The following is a 20,065-nucleotide window of genomic DNA, read 5'->3' as shown; positions in this document are numbered from 1 at the left end:
ACAGAACGACTAATTAAAATTCCACACACACAAACGCACACAGTCTCTCACATACAGAAGGCCAGTTTAAACTACACAGACACACACACATACACTTACCTTCTTTTTAATCTGAATAGCCACACGCGTACAGATGGAGTTGACCCTTACTTTAAAGTGTAGCTTAATTTCCGCGTGCAACTTTAGAACATCTTTACATCTACATTGGCGTGCATGGATGTGCTGCATGCATGTTCCTACTAAAAGGAGCAGACTCCACTACCATGGAGTGAAGTTTTTTTTTTTTTTGTTAATTCTTGAAAGCCTCCTGGCCAACCTGCAGCTGTAAAAGTGGGAGGGGCGCTCACTTCCCTCTCCTTGCCCTACGATTCCAGCACCCTATGGTTTATTTATTTTAATTAATTTACTTTTCTTATTAAGAAAAGTAAATTAATTAAAATAAACAAACACAAATTGCGCCCTTTACGAGGCCGGCCTGTATGGCGCCCTAGGCGGTCGCCTAGTTCGCCTATGCCTAAGGCCGGACGTGGCATTTACAAACCACCTCCCACTAAAGAACAATGATGTTATTGTTATAAAAGTAGCATTAGCCAGCGTCATCTTTCGATCTTTCTTGCACTGGTTGTGGTAGGAAAGTACAGTTTTGTACCTACCATAAATGTAGATGTCCGATAGGAATGCATCTGCAGTCCTTACAAATGGGTTGTCCTGTCGTCAGGCAGCCCTTCGGTCGGCCGGATTCCAAAGTCTGGGTCTGGCCTCGGCTGGTGTCGCACTTCACCCGACATCATAGCTGCAGTTATTCGAGTATAAAGGCATCAGCCGACGCCATTTTCCTCAGTGTTTCTTGCCCCAGATGCCAGGTGCCCTCTTGGAAGGCTAAATTTGGATAAATGCCAATGATTCCAAATAGTAGAGAGCAAACACAAAAAATAAGCATGTATGTACATATATACAAACAAATACACCATAATAGATTCCCCCAGCTAGCTATAAGATGGGCAAATACCCTAGGAGCACCACAGAGGGGAAGGCGGTGGGTAATCCTGACTGCAGATGCATTCCTATCGGACATCTACATTTATGGTAGGTACAAAACTGTACTATGTCCTTCAAGGATGCATCTGCAGTCCTTACAAATGGGTAGAATACCATAGCCAAACTGGGGGAGGTGGGCAAATAAAGTTATGGTGTAGTTAGGATCCCTTGCAAAACAGCAGTGGCAAAGCCTGCTCGGGATCTAGAGTATAAAGGTAAATTATAATGCTTGGCAAATGTATGCACGGAGCTCCAAGTAGCAGCTTCTAAAATGTCCTTGGTAGCCACTCCTCGTAAGAAGGCTGTGGTAGTGGCTGTTGCCCTTGTAGAGTGAGGCCTGATGTTCTCTGGAGTTTTCTTTCCATGGTAGGAGTAACAAAATCTAATGCAATTTCCTATCCACTTGGAGATTGTCTGTTTTGAAATTGCTTTTCCTTCTCTTCCTGTTGCATATGCTACCAGTAGCTGGTCAGTTTTCCTATTGCCCTTGGTCCTGTCCAGGTAATAGCGTAATTGTCTATGTACATCCAAGGTATGTAGCAGTCTTTCTCCCCTGTTCTGTGGGTTAGGGAAGAATGTAGGTAGGTGGATAGCCTGATTTAAAGAAACTCTGGAAACCACCTTAGGCATAAAGGAAGGATTTGTTCTCATGGACACTCTATCTTGATGGAAGATCAGAAAGGGTTGCACTGCCATCAATGTCTGAAGTTCAGATACCCTTCTTGCTGGAGTGATTGCCAGCAGGAAAGCAGTCTTCCATGATCTTCTTCTTCTTCTCCTTTCGGCTTTTCCCGGTTAGGGGTCGCCACAGCGGATCATCTGTCCGCACACAGGATTGGCAGTGAAGTTTTACAGTGTCGAGTTGCCAGCCCGGCGCCCAACCTTCCATAGAAGGCACACACACACTCACACCTAGGGCCAATTTAGAGTGTCCAATCCACCTACTGCATGTCTTTGGGATGTGGGAGGAAACCGGAGCACCCGGAGAAAACCCACGCGACCACAGGGAGGACATGCAAACTCCGCACAGAAGGCACCCCAGCCGAGGATCGAACCAGAGAACCTCTTGCTGTGAGGCGACAACGCTAACCGCTGCACCACCGTGGCCGCCCTAAAGCAGTCTTCCATGATAAGTATTGCAATTCTGCTGTTGTTGCTGGTTCAAAAGGAGGAAGTGTCATTTTTTCTAGCACAAAGTTCAAGTCCCATGCTGGTAATGGTGGCTTCCTAGGAGGCTTTACATTTTTAATTCCTCTCAGAAACTGTCTGAGCAGAGGATGTGAGAAGACAGGAGGATCCAAGTCGTATTCTGCTGAAATAGCTGATGCATGAATCTTGATGGAGGAATAGGACAGGCCTGTGTGGAAGAGCTCTGCCAAGTATTCCAGAATGTTGGCTATGTTTACCAGTGACACATCTCCTTTTTCAGTACTCCAAATGAGATATCTTTTCCATTTTGCTGAATAATTTTTTTCTTGTTGAGGGTCTGCGAGCCTCAAGGATAATGTCTTTAACCCTTTGGGATAAATTTGGGTTAATTGGTCTTATGCAATGTTCCAGGCAGTCAGCTGCAGAGTTTTCAAGTTTGGATGCAGATTGTTGTAGTTGTTCTGTGTTAACAGCAAGGGAACCAGGGGTAGTGGCCATATTTGTTCCCAAGACATGCTCCTCAGTAATGGGTACCAATGTTGCCTTGGCCAGTCTGGAGCTATCAGAATGATCCTTGGACGGTCCTCTTTGATCTTCAATAGCGCTTTGTGCATCAAAGGAAGTGGTGGAAATGCATATGCTGTCAGGTTTTTCCAACGGAAGGATAGGGAGTCTACCTTCCAAGCAAGTGGGTGGTACGTCCTTGTGCAGAATTTCTTTAGTTGGTGATTGCGTGGGGATGCAAATAAGTCTATTTCTGGGAGTCCCCATTTTCTTGTAATGGTTTTGAAGATGTCCGGATGCAGCATCCATTCGTGGGCATCCGTGGTAGTCCTGCTTAAAATGTCTGCTAGGATGTTTTCTTTTCCTGGTACAAAAATTGCTTTTAACTGTATGTTGTAGCTCAGGGCCACATTCCAGAGATCCAGTGCCATCCGGCAAAGAGGATACGAGTGTGTACCTCCCTGTTTGTTGATGTACCACATAACTGTGGTGTTGTCTGTCCTTATCATCAATAGACCTTGCTGAAGGAATGGTCTGAATGCCTGAATTGCCAGTTTTACTGCCAGCATTTCCTTTAGATGTATGTGTAGGTGCAGCTGGTTTTGAGACCATAAGCCTTGTATGCACTTGTCCAGCATGTGTGCCCCCCAACCGAGGTCTGAGGCGTCTGTCGTGATGGTTTGGCTTGGTTGAGTACTGTGAAAAGGCAATCCTGTGTTTGATTGACAAGCCTGAGCCCACCATAGGAATTATTGCTTCAGGCATGGAATAATGGGAATCTGGGTTTCCAAGCTGTGCTTGTGTTGAGACCATAAATTCCTTAGGTACCACTGTAGTTTTCTCATATGCAGTCTGGCATGAGGAACCAATATTATGCAGGATGCCATGAAGCCCAAAGCTTGCAGAACTTTTCTTGCTGTCAGATGGTTCTGTTTTGTTAAGGCCAAGAAGTAGAGAGGTAGCTGTTCCTGTTTTTCTACTGTTAGGAATGCCATTTGCCTTGATGTGTCCAACGATGCACCCAAAAAGGTTATTCTCTGGGATGGTATCAGTCTTGACTTTTTTAAATTGACTGTGTATCCCAGGGCTTGTAGCAGATAAATGACCCTTTGTAAATCTTCTGCTAGCTTGCTTTCGTTGTCCGCTTGTATCAGGCAGTCGTCCAGGTATGGGTAGATTTGGATTCCCTGAAGCCTGCAATGAGCAATTACTGATGCCAGGCATTTCGTGAACACTCTGGGCGCAGTAGATAAGCCAAAGGGCAATGCTGAGAATTGATAATGCTCTGAAACTGCAAGAAATCTGAGGTATCTTCTGCAGTTTGGTCGTATGGGGACGTGCAGGTATGCCTCCTTGAGATCTAGAGTCACCAGCCAAGACTCCTTGCCCAGCATGGGAAGAAGCTGCTGTAGGGTCAGCATTTTGAATTTTGGAACAATGAGGAATGTGTTTAAAGAGGACAAGTCGAGAATAGGTCTCCATTTGCCTTCTTTTCTTGGTACCAGGAAGAGTCTGGAGTAAAATCCCTTCCCTTGCTCCATAGATGGTACCTTTTCTACAGCTCTCATCCTTAATAATTGGGATATTTGTTTTAGTGCTTCTGTCTTTTGATTTGGAGGTAGGTTTGGCATTCCTCTCTTCCCTGGTAGAGTATGGAAGTGAAACCTGTAACCTTGGTCTATTATCTGTAAAATCCACTTGTCTCTTGTGATGTAATGCCAGTTTGTCGTAAATAAGGCTAGCTTCCCGCCTAAGGGTGCTTGCAGTTGTTCCCTGGTAGGCGGTGCCAGAGCCAAGTCACTGTGATTGACCTGTAGTTGTGGTGGTGGCTGTGTCTGTGCCTCGCTGGTTGTTGCCCTGCCACTGACGTCCTCTGTAAGCACCCCTTGATTGGCTTCTGCCTCTTGAATGCCTATTCCTGCCTCTCTGAGTTCTGGAGGAGTCTGGAAAGGACCAATTCTTGGAGGGCCAATTCCTGCTAAACCTCGGAGGTTGGACCTGTAAGAAATCTTTTACTGTTTGGACAGATTTTGCCTTCTCTTCCATCTTCTTCAGTACTTGTTGTGCAGGAGAGCCAAACAAATTGATCTTATCCATAGGAGCATCTAATAGTTTTGATTTGACATGGTCTGGTAAGGCCTGTTCTTTTAGCCATACATGCCTTCTGATGACTGTGCCAGTCATGGCTGATCTAAAGGAAGCCTCCAGTGCATCATAGCCGCATTTTAGGGAATGGTTACTGACTTGTTGAATGTTATGTACCATTTCCTGTACATATTTTTTGTCTACTGTTTCATCTGAGGACACTTTTTTGGTTAACTGATCTAGCAAAAATTCTTGATACTGCATCATGTGAAATTGACAGTTCAAGGCCCTAGCTGAAAGAGTAGCAGAAGTGTAAACTTTTTTACCCCATCTCTCTAAGGATCTGGATTCCCTTTCAGAGGGGAGGGGTTTTTTGGCAGAGGTGGCTGCTACAGCCTTAGGTCCTTGGGAGATAGTCTCTGGATCTGCAAGGGGAGCCTTATACAAGTGGTAATGTGTGTCCGGGACCCTGTAGTATCTATCGGGCTTAACAGGGGCGGGAGGCAGAAAATCAGGAGCAGTACAAGCATCATTAAATGCATCATCTACAACAGAAAGAACTGGAGGTATGGCTAAAGGCCTATGTTGTGGTAAATGCAGAAAAGTTCTAAGCCTTTTTCTGGAATCTGAAAAATCCTGGCCCTGCCACTGAAATTGTTCCCTCATAGCATGCAGGGTTTCCCCAAAGGAAAATTCCTCAGGCGGAGAGGCAGAAGGAATGGACTCTTCACCATCAGAGTCTTCATAAGGGGAGTATGGGGCCTCTGGAGGGTCTGTATCATTTGAGTCATCAGAGGAATCATCTGTAGACACTGGCTCAGGGGGCTCTGCTCTAGGCCTCTTCTCTGAAGGCGGGTGAGAGGCCCTGTCTGGTTGAGGTTGGGATCCTCGGATTAAAGAAATGAGATCCTCTGCTAAACTTAGCATTTGTGAACTAGAGCTAGGCCTGTGAGAGGGGGGCTTAGCAGGCACAGATTTAGTAGTTTTAGCTGCTTTAGCCCTGGCAAAGGCCTTAATGGACATGGCTGCAGGTGGCCTAGCAGCTCCACGTGCAGGGGTTGAAATATCCAAGGGAATAGTGTCTAATAATTCCTGAGAAACTGTAACAGTAGGTGGGATATCAGAAGCCGATTCCACGAGGTTAGAAGAGGCCTCGGCAGGAGGAAAGTTTTCGGCTGTAGGAGGAACCGCTTGCTCGGTTTCAGCCAAAACAGAGACACTCGCAGTTGGCTTAACCGCTGTTTCGGCCGAAACCGCGGACCGCGACTGTCGGTCCTTTTCCTTGCGTTTTTTAGATATTTGCGAAGTCGGAGGATCCAACGGCATAATATAAGCAAAATCAGAGCCGAAAAACTCCTCAGCAAACTCCGACCGACGTCTAAGCGTCCGCCGGTTAAAAGAAGCACAGGCTAGACAAGCTGCGACGTCGTGGTCTGGGCCTAGACAAGGTAAGCAGTAAGAGTGGAAATCTTTATGAGGTATTTGTTTCCCACAAGTTAAACAGTTATTCACTTTTTCTGACATCGGCTGAGGCAAGAAAGAGTCCCCAACGGGGTACTTAGCTTTTAGAAGTCTTCGAAGTAGTTTTCGGTAGTAGTAATCTCTGGTTCTGACCGACCGGCACTTGCGAACAGCTTCTGCTTCGGGCGCCACGCGGCAAGAAAGACTGAGGAAAATGGTGTCGGCTGATGCCTTTATACCCGAATAACTGCAGCTATGACGTCGGGTGAAGTGTGACACCAGCCGAGGCCAGACCCAGACTTTGGAATCCGGCCGACCGAAGGGCTGCCTGACGACAGGACAACCCATTTGTAAGGACTGCAGATGCATCCTTGAAGGACATCATAGCTCCCGTGTCAGAGTATAAGTGGATCATGCTTAAACCACCTCCTTCTAATTATCAAGTCCAGAGGTCCCCAAGCCCCCTTCTCCAGGAAGTAAAAAAAAAAAAAAAAATCAAGGATAGAGGAGGGGGGCTGGAAGAGTGATGAGAGGGAAGGTAGGAATTAAATGGGACCCACACCAACCCTAGGATGCCAAGGTAAAGAACAAAAGGGGTATGAGGGAGTGAATGTGGACTGCTACAGTGAATGCACTTAAACATCTACATTTATATTAAGTTCCTAATAAATGTACTGTTCTCCTTGCAGTGTTCACTACTGGAGTCCTAAACTGTAGGATGATTCACATAACATAAGAGCAGTGGGTGGTTAACCATAAAACATGCTCTAAAAGAGTAAACCTTGCAGGCAAAACTAATTCCTGCCCTGACCCTAGATGGCACTAAAATATCACAATGTTTAGAAAGTGTGAACTGAGGTCCAAACTGCGGTTTCTAAAACAGATTGGGTAGTAACCCCCATCAGTAATGCTTTTGTGGCAGCTCTGATTCTTGCAGAAGGGGTTTTCACATTCTATGGGTTAGGCATGCTATTCGCTAAGTAACAGTGACCAAAACAATGTTAAAGTCATTTTGTGTGTGTCTGTTTACAATTTTCTTGCTTCTCTTTAGCAAAGGTAACAAGAGTTAGCCTGACTGAGTTCTTTTCTTCTGTCCAGGTAAAATCTTAACTGTCTATGCACATCCAAAGAATGCAGGGTTCTTTCCTCTTTGCTCTAAGGCTTAGAAAAAAAAAGCACAATAGGTGGATGGCCCAATTCAAATAAATTTCAGTTACTATTTTGGCATGAAGGAGGGACTGGAGCGGAGGGATACCCTATCCTGCTGAAATACCAGAAAGGGCTCTCTGAACATTGGAGTTCATGATTCCGAATGCCACCCCCCTTCCTCTCCCACATCTGCATAAGTCATAGGAATAAATGTGTATTAACCAAACACTCATGATTTTCCTTGTTCTGTATTCATTACTGCAACATTTTTCCTTCCAAGATATAGAGTGGTCTGCCCTACCCTATCTACATCATATACAACTTGCAGAATTCAACTAATTATACTCATGTCCTAAGTACACACATTGCACATGATTACTGTAAATAATTTCTTTTCTATATATGATGTTTTACTTGCCTGTAAAATTGATTTAATTGTTGAGCTTTTCTACCAGGACCTGTGTTGAAAGTGGTTATTGCCCAGTTATACTTTACTGGCAAACAAAGGTCAAATAAATAAAATGTTTTATAGTACTCTGAAGATTTATAGGAGGGAAAGCGTAAAGTAGCAGCACTCTCCATTCCAGGCAGAGTGCATCTATTTTTCAAGTTACTGTTTTGCAACAGAACTTCCTCAGCTGCATGTTGTCTGGTGAAGCAAACCGTTCTAGTTCTGGCATACCACAATTGCTGGGCAATTCCAGAAAAATATAGGGTCTATCAAAGATCTGCTCAACTTGTCTGCCTCTAAATCTTCTAGGAGGAAATGCAGACTGCCCTGAGAGTCACTCCTGCCTATTGCATAACCTCTCCTGCTTGTACTTTCAAACTTCTCAGGATGCAGGAGTGAGTGTCTCTTGATTGGTGATATAATGCATGATCATGTTACTATTCTTAAGGACTTGGATGGATTCCCTGAGCTCAAACCTGTATGAATTATTTTAGAACTACTATAACCATCATTTCTTTTACATTTATGAGTTTCTTCCACATGCTCTGCACCTTTACTGGTCCTACATTAATTCTACAAGCTAGGTCCAAGGAATTTGTAGTTAAGTGTTTGGGTAGATTGTGGTAATCTGAAGTGCATCACAAAACTGAGCTGTAACTGTCCTTCCCACCAAGAAAGCTCTTCTTTTATACAAGGAAAGAGGGTAATGCGAGCCTCCAGAGTCTGGGAATGTTGGCAACATTTGTTCGTGGGGTACACTGCAACATCCACAAGTGCAGTCGCTCCACTAGTATTGAGGTTACAAGAATCCATGTAATCAAGAACCATTAACAATTCTCTAGCTGTGATGCTCTTATTTTCCCAGATGTTCTGCATGAAAAGGGTCAGAGAAGAGTACTTTTCCTTGTCTTTAAAAGGCCTTCTGCAGCTCTGTGTTCAACAGGGATCCCAGAAAACCTCTCTTTCCTGGGGTTAAGTTGAACTTTGCTAAGTTGATGGAAAGAACTAGTTACCTGAAGCATGTCAGGGTAAAGGTCAAGGCATTGAAAATCTCTCTAGGGAGTCTGCTTGAATGAAAGTCATCCAGGTACGGGTAAATGCTTGTGCCCTTTGTTCTGCAAAATGCTACTACTGGAGCCACGTTTGTTGAAGACCCTGAATACTGTAGACAAGTCAAAGGGCAAAAAGTTACTGATCTCCTTCTGCTATGAATTTTAATAATTTGCTGTGGTCTATGGTCTCTGGCAATGAAACAATGTAGGGACACATCCTTTCAGATCTACATTGATTAGAAAGTCTTGAGGAGACAGAAGTAGTAAAAGGACTTGGGTGATGAACATTTGTGAATTTTGGTATGATTAGGAATGTATTCCGTTTTGAGAAATCCAACATAGGTCTCTATGCGCCTTCCTTCCTGTCCAGGTACAAGAAATAGTCTTGGGTAAAATCCCATGCTTCTTCTATTTTGGTACATTCTCAATGGCCTTCTGCTAAATAAGGTAAATTCAAAGGTATACAACCATGGGGAAAATGCAAATACCTGGACTGAGATGACCTCTTTCCACATGCAATCTCTTCTATTCCACTCCTCAGTCTACCACATACTCCACACCTATTCTACTTATCACCATTACCACAGATCAAATGAACTACACAAACTGTAATCATTGGTAAAGAAACACACCCTAAGACACAGTATCAATAGACAATATACAACAGACTAAGGATGGTTGTGTTTTGGATTAAGTTGATCTCAAACACAGTAACATTAAAATGTTAATGCATTTAACTATAATACAACCCCAGAAGAGCACTGCTTTAACTGAACATCAGTTTTTCAAACAACTGAGTTTATTCTCCTAAACTCTACACTGACATACAACCTACCCTATCATTAACCTGTATTACTTTCTGAATACTTGAACCTGAACTTGCCAAATACACATATAAGGATACAATAAAGTACTGACAAACTAAACACAACATTTTTATTTCCAAATTGTAATCGCACGACAGATTCATTATTACAGGCAACTGAAGTAAATACTTTGACATCACAGGTAGACATTTTAACGGACTTAATGTTATGACAAATGTGCCACACCTCTCCCATGCCTCTGATCTGCTGCCATTCAGTAAAGAAATGCTGTTTTACCCTCAGGATTCAAGAAGGACTTATTTTACCATTCCTCCCCTACAGTGAATTTCCACCACTCATTAAGGGATAAGGGCAACTTTCCCAAATTTCACAAGAACTTAAAAAATGACCACACAAACGTAGACATGATTACCAACATAGCAAGGACTATAATCAGATCTGTGAAAACAGTGGGGAAGAAAGTACTGGCATGCAAAGGGAACAAGCAGTGATGTACATTATGCCACAACAAGCACGGATATGTGCAGGAGCTTCTGAAAAAAATGTGGTGAACAGGATGAACCCAGTTGGAAGATCCATCCACAAAGATCTTTGATGTTAGAGTCTGTTGATTATCAGGATATTTACTTTTTTAAGAAAAAGCGAGGAAGGTGCCTTTGCTCACTCCTGTGCCTCAATGGCGGCCAGTTAATGTTTGAAGTACTGACTTAGGGGTACCCGTGAAACATTCCACAGAACTTGTAGCCTGAATGGGATAAGGCAATTCTGGATTCTGCAACATACATCGTACTTTCAGGTCAAGCAAAACTGAGGTCCAGTGTGGAAAAATCTGACATTCCATTTTCAACCATCAGTGACAGCAAACATGCATTTGGGCAACAAGAGGTAGAGATACACACAAATATGTGCAGAAAAGGCACAATAAGATGTTGAGATGCATATGCCTTGACTAGGCAAAGCTCCAGTCACCAAATCCATTACTTACAGGGCTTCAAATTAGTACTCGGTCTGAGGCATGACTTGAAAACTATGTTGTGTCTGAAGCCATTAAGAAAGGCTTTGCTCAGGTCACTGTACCCAGAGTATAATAAAGATAACAGACACTAAAAAATAAAACAATCCTAAATGCTTACATATCAGTCTTCACTCCAACTTAAGCATACATGGTCAGACAGCTTTGTATTTGTTTTCTACAAAACTGAAACAATTAGAACACTAAGATTTGTGCAAATTCTTTTTTAAAAGTACAGAAATTAAGGGTCACTATTTCTGACTCTATTGTCCTCATGTTAAAATAGGTTATATATGCACTATCAGTTAGGTACTTTAAGTAATAGCTGTTGACACATACCTATTCAACAGTACTGTATGCTAAGAATTAATTAGCCCAAACATCAGTTGCTGTACTCCCTGTCAAATAACATTCTACCTTTTAACCTTGTAAAACACTCTCAGTATAGCACAGTTTAAATGTGTTAAACACTAACAGTTCTGTACCGTCTCCATTATCACTGGCATTTACTGTACTATGGATAATGTATTCCCTTGATATTTAGCTACTCTATATGCTCTCTGTTATTAGTGGGGTTCCTTGCAATATGCATCACATATCCCTTGGTATATTTTATGACAGCAAGGAGCACATAAAAGAACGTTGTGCTCAAGAATACGTCTGTCTCAATCAAAAGTAGTTACATTTGACTGTCTAAAGCACTTTATAAATGCATATTATTATTATTATTATTGTTCACTCATTCTTCAATTATCCATTTAATCTAATTCAGGTTCATAAGGGAAATGTAGTCTCTCTCAACAATTGTTGGGCACAGGACAGAAGAATCAATACTAAATGGTATGTCATCCCACTGAAGGCTGCTCCCACTGTCACACATCTTATGGGCAAATTACAGGAGCATCAATGCACCCAAGGCATGTCTTTGGGATAAAGGATGAAACTGGAGTACCCAACAAAAACCCATGCTGGTGTAGAGAGTACATGCACAAAATGGCACACCCAACCAAGACCCAAACTGCAGAACCATATGCTGTGAGGCAGCAATGCTACTGCGCCACTATAATACTCACATTAATATTAAACGGGACATAGATGCATTGTGGTTCTGTATTTCTGGTTTTGTTCATGTCCACTTCATTTTGGACTGTAACCATGCAGAACAGTTGCATTCTAAATATGTGCAGTTTTAGCTATATACGAAAAAAAAGGAATTCCCGCAGCATATGAGCACAACTTTCACAATATATTTTTAAATGTTACATACTGTCTTCTTAGGATACTCCAAATCTAGAAATCTAAGTCATACCAGAAGCATGTTTTGCTTGTGAATGATTCTAATTACAGCCTCCTGTCTTATAAACACTGCTCATTACTTACTCATGGAATAAAATGAGTATAAATTAGAACCCAAGGCATACATCTGATCTGTTCCTGCATCTATAATGCATAATGAGATACTTACAATGAAATTATGTTTCTTGGTCCATTAGCTTGTATGACAGATGTGCTATAACTTTAAGAGATTTAACTATAATAAGACACCATTGCCTACTGTTTCTGTTTCTGGTGCAGTGTTATTAAAGTGACAGAAAAAACTGCTGTAAACAACTCTCCAGCTTCATTAAAGAAAGAAGAACAAACTTTTCATTACTTTTTTATCCTATTGTGAACCAATACACTTAAGAAAAACAGAATCTCTTAAGACAAATGAAAAATGAAGTATTCCAAATGATTTGTACAAATGCACTTATCACTGTAACATTACAGTAAATTACTTACACTGAAAGCCAATTATCCACTTTCTGCCTGCTATTCCAAGAAAATACTTCAGTGTCCGTTCACACACCAGCTCTTCATCTGCAATGAAAAGATAACTCAGTACTGTATATAAACACACACATACTAATACATGTAAATACACATAAGTATACATATATGAAGAACATTTTCTTATTAATTTGATGACAATGGCAAAATATAAACGCTTTTACTTTACTTGCATGCTTAGTGTTGCACTATTCTATAGCCATTGCTTAGCAGTAAAGTTTACAAGATGGAGTTGTTTGGATGAGTGAAATATGGTTTAGTTGGCATTCTGACACATTCTTAACTTTGGTGTACTTTTTGATTATTTACAACACAGTCTTATGCACTCTGACTGATGGTGTCAGTTTGATACATGTTTCTATTATTTTCTTTACATACTTTTAATGAATGTAGCTTTTTTCCCCCAGGCCCCCCTCAGAAAATGAGCCTGATCCAGTAAAGGTAACCCAGAAACAAAGATGCAACAGATCAAGAATTAATTTGCAGTTCCTAGCTTACACAGGCATGTCTAAGGAATATGTAGTATGCATATAAATAATGACATGAAATATCTATAAAGCACTGTTGTGGGAAAGACACTTACCAAAAAGCCCTGCACAGAAATTTTGATTGTAACATGCTGCAAGTCTAATTGTACAATAATTCCACATTAATATTCGAAATCTGCAGGCTGATTACTTGTGGCAATTGCAATGCCTATTTTAAAGCAAATGTTTTACAACAAGACTTCAGCAGCTGGAGACAGTGTTCCACCACAAGCGTTTAAAAAACAGACAGACCACTTGGGGGAAGGAGAATGTACTAACCTAAACATCTGTACTGTGTGTATTTTTGACTTTCCCTTCTTACGCTAAATACACAAACATCCAAGAGAGACGGAGACCAATAAAAGGCAAGAACTTTCTCTGTATCCTCTGCACTGCATCACTGATAAAATGTGCAAGTGAGTGGACATAAATACCATATGCATGGGCAATACATCAATAGCCAGGAGGCGGATGACAACTTTAGTGGCATTATTTAAAAAAGCAATTTATTTCTTAAATATCATCATTGAATAAAGCAATAGTCTACTCCTGTGTGTGGGTAATACAGGATTCATCTAAGGTTGGCTGTTTTGGCTCACACAGGCCTCACCCTATTGAAAAAGCTATACCAACTGTGGGTAAACCCTGCATTACTCACACCACATCACAGATTACTGGTAAAATAACTAAATACTTTAAGCTTAAAAATAAACAAAATTACAAGATTAAAGTCTCAAAAACCTATATACAATCCTCTTGGGGGAAAGGTCAATGGAGGGGAAGCTTTACCATTACATGGACCACTCCATAAAAATCTTCCATTCACATACATTGCCCATAACCGTGTCAAGGATCTCTGCTTGATTGTAGGGGGTGCATGAGTTACATGGAGTTAGGGGTGGGGATGCTCATGACATCATATATGGTTGCTCCATCCAAGTTAGAGTTTCCGCATTCCCTGAATATCTAAAATTCCCACTACTGGTAACATGTATGATGCCTGCCTCCTAGCTCTCACCCTTCTTAGATGGGAGGTGCCAGATCGACCTGTGAATAGCTAAGGCCATTCTCTCTTCATAGGAGGAGGGGTCTGCCGATGTTCATGGTTAGAACAGGAATTTGCTGCATCTCCTGCATTCTTATGGGAAGGGGAGAGAGAGAAGGGAGTGACTGAACTAATGAGGACACAGTGGATGTTATCTGTAGGAGAAAAAGATGCTCTCTATGAATACTTCACCCATGGTCTCTAAGAAGGCTCGATACTCTCAACAGTTATCAGCTGCACACATGAAAATGCAGTTTTTCTCTCTGCAACTTGCACATGTTGGGCGACTGTCATTGACTTGTACAAACTCCAAATGCATGGTGTCATATCAGGAGGCTTAATAAATAACTTACAGATAGTAAACGAGATCTAAACTCCATGAAGTCTATACTACAAAATGATTTATCTAGAATTTCTATAACATGACAGAAGTCAATGCAGCTGTCTCGTTAGCATTTAAAGATATATGCTCCGTATCTAATATCCCCCTTCAAAAAGCTAAAACAATACATCTATAGTATATATAAAGAAGTTATGCACTTACCATAACATTCCATCTGTGTTGTCTATCTTCATTTATCCTTCACAGATGGGTTCGGTTCCACTATTACCACAGCTCGCCCCAGCCAAACACTCTCTTTTGTTCTGTGAAGATAGAAATGTAATTGTCTATGAACATAAATAAATGCAAGGCATATTCCCCTTTGTTGGACTAATTTGGGAAGAAATCCAGTAAATTACTGATCTGATTGATGTTGGACTCTGATACTACCTTGGGTAGAAAGGAGGGGTTTGTTCGTAAAGTGACTATTCTTGTGAAAAATCAGATAATGGGGTTCAGACAACAATGCCTGGATCTCTGAAATCCTTCTGGCAGAGGTAATGGCTACCAGAAACAACATCTTCCAGGATAAAAACTTCAGGTCATATTCTGCAGAGGGTTCAAAGGTAGAATGTATGATGGCCTGTAACACTAAATTCAGATCCCAAGGAGGAGAGGGATTTTTGAAAGGGGATTTTAATAAAAATGTGCCTCTTAGGAATGATTTACAAAGTCTATAAGAGGCTAAAGAATGTTCTTCTATACCATTGTGAAAATTAGAAATTACTGCTAACTGTAATTGGATGGTGGAAGGGGAAACTCCAGCATTGAAAAGAGAGGTTAAAACATCTAAGCTATGCTCTATTGAAGCAGAAAAGAGGTTTATACGTTTTTCATGGGCCCAAATGGTAAATCTCTTCCATTTACTAAAGTACAATTTTAAGGTTTATGAGCCAACAGAATGTGGTGTACTGGACAGGAAATATTAGAATGCCTGGCAACTAATGGAAGTGGAGGAACCACACTGCCAGCTTGAGGTTCCGAATGTTTGGGTGAAGACTATCTGCATGTGAATTTCTGGAACAGAGTCCAGAATCCAAAGTTGTCGAACCAGATAAAGCCAAAGGAAGGGGAACCAAATCTGTCAAGGCCAAACGAGTGCAATGAGGATTACTGTGCTCTTCAACCGGAGCCCTTTCTGTAAAATTTTTGGAATTATGGGAATTGGTGGAAAGGCATACAGGAGACCAGTTGTGGAGGAGACTGGTCACTGGGTGATTTCCCAGGAGGGGGAATCATGCCGAAGTAATTGTTGCACTTGTTTAGGGGAGAAGCAAATGGGTCACAGCACGGTTGACCCCATTGATGGAAGATCATCTTCACCACTTCTGGATTGAGATACCACTTATGAGGCTGAAGGACGCATCTGTTCATTTTATCTGTGATCACATTGGAACTCCCAGGAATGTGTGTTGCTATTAGTAAGTGGTTAGAGGTGATCGCCCACTGCCACACACTGAGGGCTTCTCAATAAAGGGGGTAAGACTTGGTTCCTCCCTGTTTGTTGACAGACCAAACCACTGACATATGGTCTGTTTGAATTGCAATAGTTTCCTAATAAAGGGCTGTCTGAAATGTCTGCAATGCAAAAAGCACTATTCTTAGCTTCAGGACATTGATGTGCAAGTTATGGGGATGAAGTGCCTTGGACTGTCTTGCCCAAATAATGCCCCCCCCTACCCTATTCGGGAGCTGTCCATGGTCACTATGGCTGTCGGCTCTGGAAGGACAAAGGGAAGACTATGGAGGACTTGTTCAGAGTGCATCCACCAAAGATGATCCATCTTGCAAACCCTGATGATCAGGATTAGGTCTGACTGGGGTTGATGAAGGATAGACCACTTGGAAGCTAGCCATTGCATAATTCTCATATGAAACTGGCTAAAGGTACTACAGTTATTGATGCTGCCATCGATGCTAGACCCTGCAAAACTAGTTGGGCTGGAACCCATATTCTGTGGAGTATCTTTTGAACCTGTACTGTTATTCTCTAAAGTCTTTCTGGAGGAAGGGATGCTACAGCTGTCTGAGTATTTATTTACAGCCCCTATGAATTCTAAATTTTGCACTGGCATCGAATGTGATTTTTCTAAATTTACTTTAATCCCCATATGGGCGCAAATATCGGGAGTGTAATCTCTGGCTGCTAATAACTGATGCCTGGTTGAAGCGGTTATGAGCCAGTCGTCCAAGTACACAAACACCCAAAATCCTTGCTGTATCAAGTGAGCTGCTATTACTGCCATGCATTTAGTGAACACCCTAGCAGCTGTGGTGAGACCAAAGGGCAGTAGACTGAATGTGGTAATACACATCCTGGAGATCTATTGAGCACATCCAGTCATCTTTCTTCAGAAAGGGAAGAATAAACTGTACTGCGACCATCCAGAACTTACTTTGCTGAACCGATTTATTCAGCACACTGAGATCCAACATTGGTCTCCAGTCCCTTGTCTTTTCTGGCAATAAAAAAACTTGAGTAGGTTCCGGATCCTTTCTGGCCTGGCAGGACTTTTTGTATGACTCTCTTGTCCAGCAGGTTTTGAATTTCTTGTACTGCTGAATCCCTCTGATTGGGTGGAACATCAGAGATTTTTTTGTGCACAGGGGAGGATAACAAAGGGGAATGATACAGCCTCTGGATACAATCTGTTGCACCCAAGAATCTGTTATCTTTAGTCAGGCATTTAGGCTGAAGGACAAGCGTCCCACAAACTGCCTCCAGAAGAAGGCAATCAGGCCTCCATTCAATAACACTGAAAGGACTTCCCTGGGAAGGAATCCCTAAAGCCATGGTTTTGCAAATCACCTATGCCGTGAGGTTCGTGTCTTCCATTTTGGTTCTCCCCTCCATGTGTGCCTTGGAAAAGCCCATAGGATTTTTTGAACCACATTTTTCCGTCACTCTTCTGGTTCCCAGAAAATTACCTTTGGGGGGATGGAGAAATGTATGCCCACAAGAGAAAGGGTCTTACCATCTTTTTCACACCTGGATAAGGTATGTTTAACTTTAGGGCCAAACAAGGGTGTTCTGTCAACAGTAGCACCGATGAAAGAAGACTTGAATGGTTCCTCAAATTCACATAAGTGCATCCAGGCATCTCTCCTTATGGCTACGTCTGTACCCGCTGCTCTGGAAGTCCCATCGGCTGTATGTGCAATTAACCTCATGGACGAATTAGACACAGACTCCAGAGTGGCTAGCTGGGAAGCCACTTTCTCTTGGACTACCTTAGCTACAGCTCCCTCCCAGGGTGTATGACAGTTCATTAATCAGATCCCATTGGAGTTTGGTGAAATGTGCCAAGAAGTTCAAGGACCTTATAGCGAAGATTGATGAAGCATAGACCCTCTTCCCAAATCTGTCCATAACCAGAGACTCCCTACTGAGAGGATGGACAGACGAAATCTCCTCAGCAAGTTCCTTTTTAGTGGTGGGCACTAGAACCATGGCATCCACAGCTAATCTCTTGGCCCAGAACTGCTTAGCCTCAGGGGCAGAAAGTATTTTATCAGGTCCTTTAGGGATGGACTTGATGGTGCCTGGAGCCTTCCACACCCGCTGAGAAATCAACTGAATGAGTTCATCAGCGGGTGGCGTCACCCAAGAGGTAGACTGGTGGGTGCCGAAAGCCTGCAGATAAACAGATCACTCAGAGGAAGTGTTTGAGGGCTTCCAGCCACTCCTCTGTTTTAAAATTTCTAGGATGTCTCCAAATGAGATATTCTCAGGAGGTAACCGTCGGGACCATTCCCCATCGTCAAAATCTGTGTCCTCGGTAACGGATTCCTAGAGGGGATCCAAGTGCTTCCTCTTGCACTTCTTTTTCTGAGGGACCTCCTCAGGGGGATAACCTGGGGAAGCACCAGAAGATGACAGAACCTGGACCTGTGAAATCTGAGACTTCAGCACCCACTGTCCCAGTGAAGTGTTAGAGGGGGGAACCTGTTCCGAGGTGGAATGCACTGGATGAGTTACTTTAAGTGGAAGGGCCCTCTCCATAGCCTCGAAGCCATCCCCCCCCCCCAGAAGAGGGAAGGGAGCCCGGAACAGAGAGAGACTGCCTTGGGACCGAGGTCACTCTCCACTCTGAAGAACTAACCCTCGAGATAGAAGCTGGAGCTGAACTAACTCGAGCCGAAGCTCCAAGGATCGAGGATGTCTCCAAAAAAATAGTAGTCAAGACCTGCTTCCCGGAACCGAAAGAGTAGTTACGGCTCTGGGAGGTCTCCAGATCCAAAGCCACCGAAGAGCTCAGGGTAACGAATAACTCCAGAGCTGGTAGAGTTAGCAATGGGATATTGAGGACAGATGACTAAGATCTCAGAGGAGGTTAGAGGAGGAGTTGTTAGTTGAGTAAAGGAAGTTTCAGTGCCAAGACGTGAGTGATCAAAACCGAAAGGGGGCCTGAAAGCCCTCTAGCCCATAGAATTTTATTCACTAGCCTCTCCATGCTGAGTTTGGAAAGACGTTTTGTGGAGTGGACCGAAGAAATAGAAGGGGACATAGGCCTCTGCAGGAAAACTTCTGAGAGCTCCCCAGCAAAGAGGTCAATAGAAGGTGAAAAGATAGTTCTAGACAATATCTCCTTGGTCATGGCAGGTGAAGCAGTAGTAAAGTTCCTACACCAAGGCCTTCAACGTCGAAGGTCTTGAAATATCAATCAGTGCTGGAGTAGATGTCGGCACCAGTGTGCCAATAGCAGAGGCCTGTAGTTCCTTTGATCCTTTCAGAACCAAGGTTTACATTTTTTTGCTTTTGGAACTGAGAGGCTTCTTTTCTTGTCCTTGTCCAGTCAAGATGAGGGCAAAGAAGTTAAATGTCTGTTCTCCAGATAAGGTTTCGTTAAAAGCTGAGGGAAGTAAACCTTTTAAGATAATCTTATTTCGCCTTTCCACAAGGCCTCGGTGGCTAAAGGCATGACAAATGCTGCAGTCTTCTTGTAAATGGAGGGGCCCCAGAAAATATAAGCAGAGAGAATGAAAATCCAGTGACGGTATTTTATGGTCACACTTCTGGCATTTTTTAAAACCAGAGGGGCCCTTACCCTTCTCATGACCACTAAAGATGATGAGGCTAGAAAATAGCCACTTACACTCACACTAGAGACAGACAAAAAAAGTACAGTTTTGTACCTACCATAAATGTAGATGTTCGAAGATCCACATTGCTGCAGTCCTTACACTTGGGGTAGTCCGCTGTCCTCGGTCGGCCCGAATATCAAAGTATTAGGCTGACGTCGGTCAAGGCGCTTAAGACTGACATCAGAACGTCAGGGTACAAATGCGCATGACCGACGTCATATCCTCAGTCTTTTCTTGCCCCAGATGTCAGAAGACTCTTAAAAGAAAGGTCAAAACCAAAAGACAACAAAAAACAACCAACCACCCTTGCACTAATCATATGTACAATATATACAATATCCACAATATTCACAACCCAAACCACACAACCGCCTCTAACTACAGAGGGGAGGAGGGAGGGTAAATTGGACTGCAGCAATGTGGATCTTCGAACATCTACATTTATGGTAGGTACAAAACTGTACTATG

At 42.7% G+C, this 20,065-nt stretch overlaps 1 protein-coding gene across 1 annotated transcript in view; it reads right to left on the bottom strand.

The window, feature by feature from the left end:
- Positions 1-20,065, bottom strand: part of LOC122787760 (breast cancer type 1 susceptibility protein homolog) — a gene marked incomplete in the record, with an annotated part of 959,769 nt that overhangs the window by 365,206 nt on the left and 574,498 nt on the right. The window contains 1 exon segment of the mRNA XM_044054657.1: positions 12,511-12,588. Coding sequence (XP_043910592.1) covers positions 12,511-12,588 — 78 coding nt within the window.

This window comes from Protopterus annectens, chromosome 13.part0, assembly GCF_019279795.1.
Source record: "Protopterus annectens isolate FY-2018-M chromosome 13.part0, PAN1.0, whole genome shotgun sequence".
In the NCBI taxonomy this organism is placed as follows: Eukaryota; Metazoa; Chordata; order Ceratodontiformes; family Protopteridae; genus Protopterus; species Protopterus annectens.
This window is presented reverse-complemented; position numbering and strand designations above follow the sequence as displayed.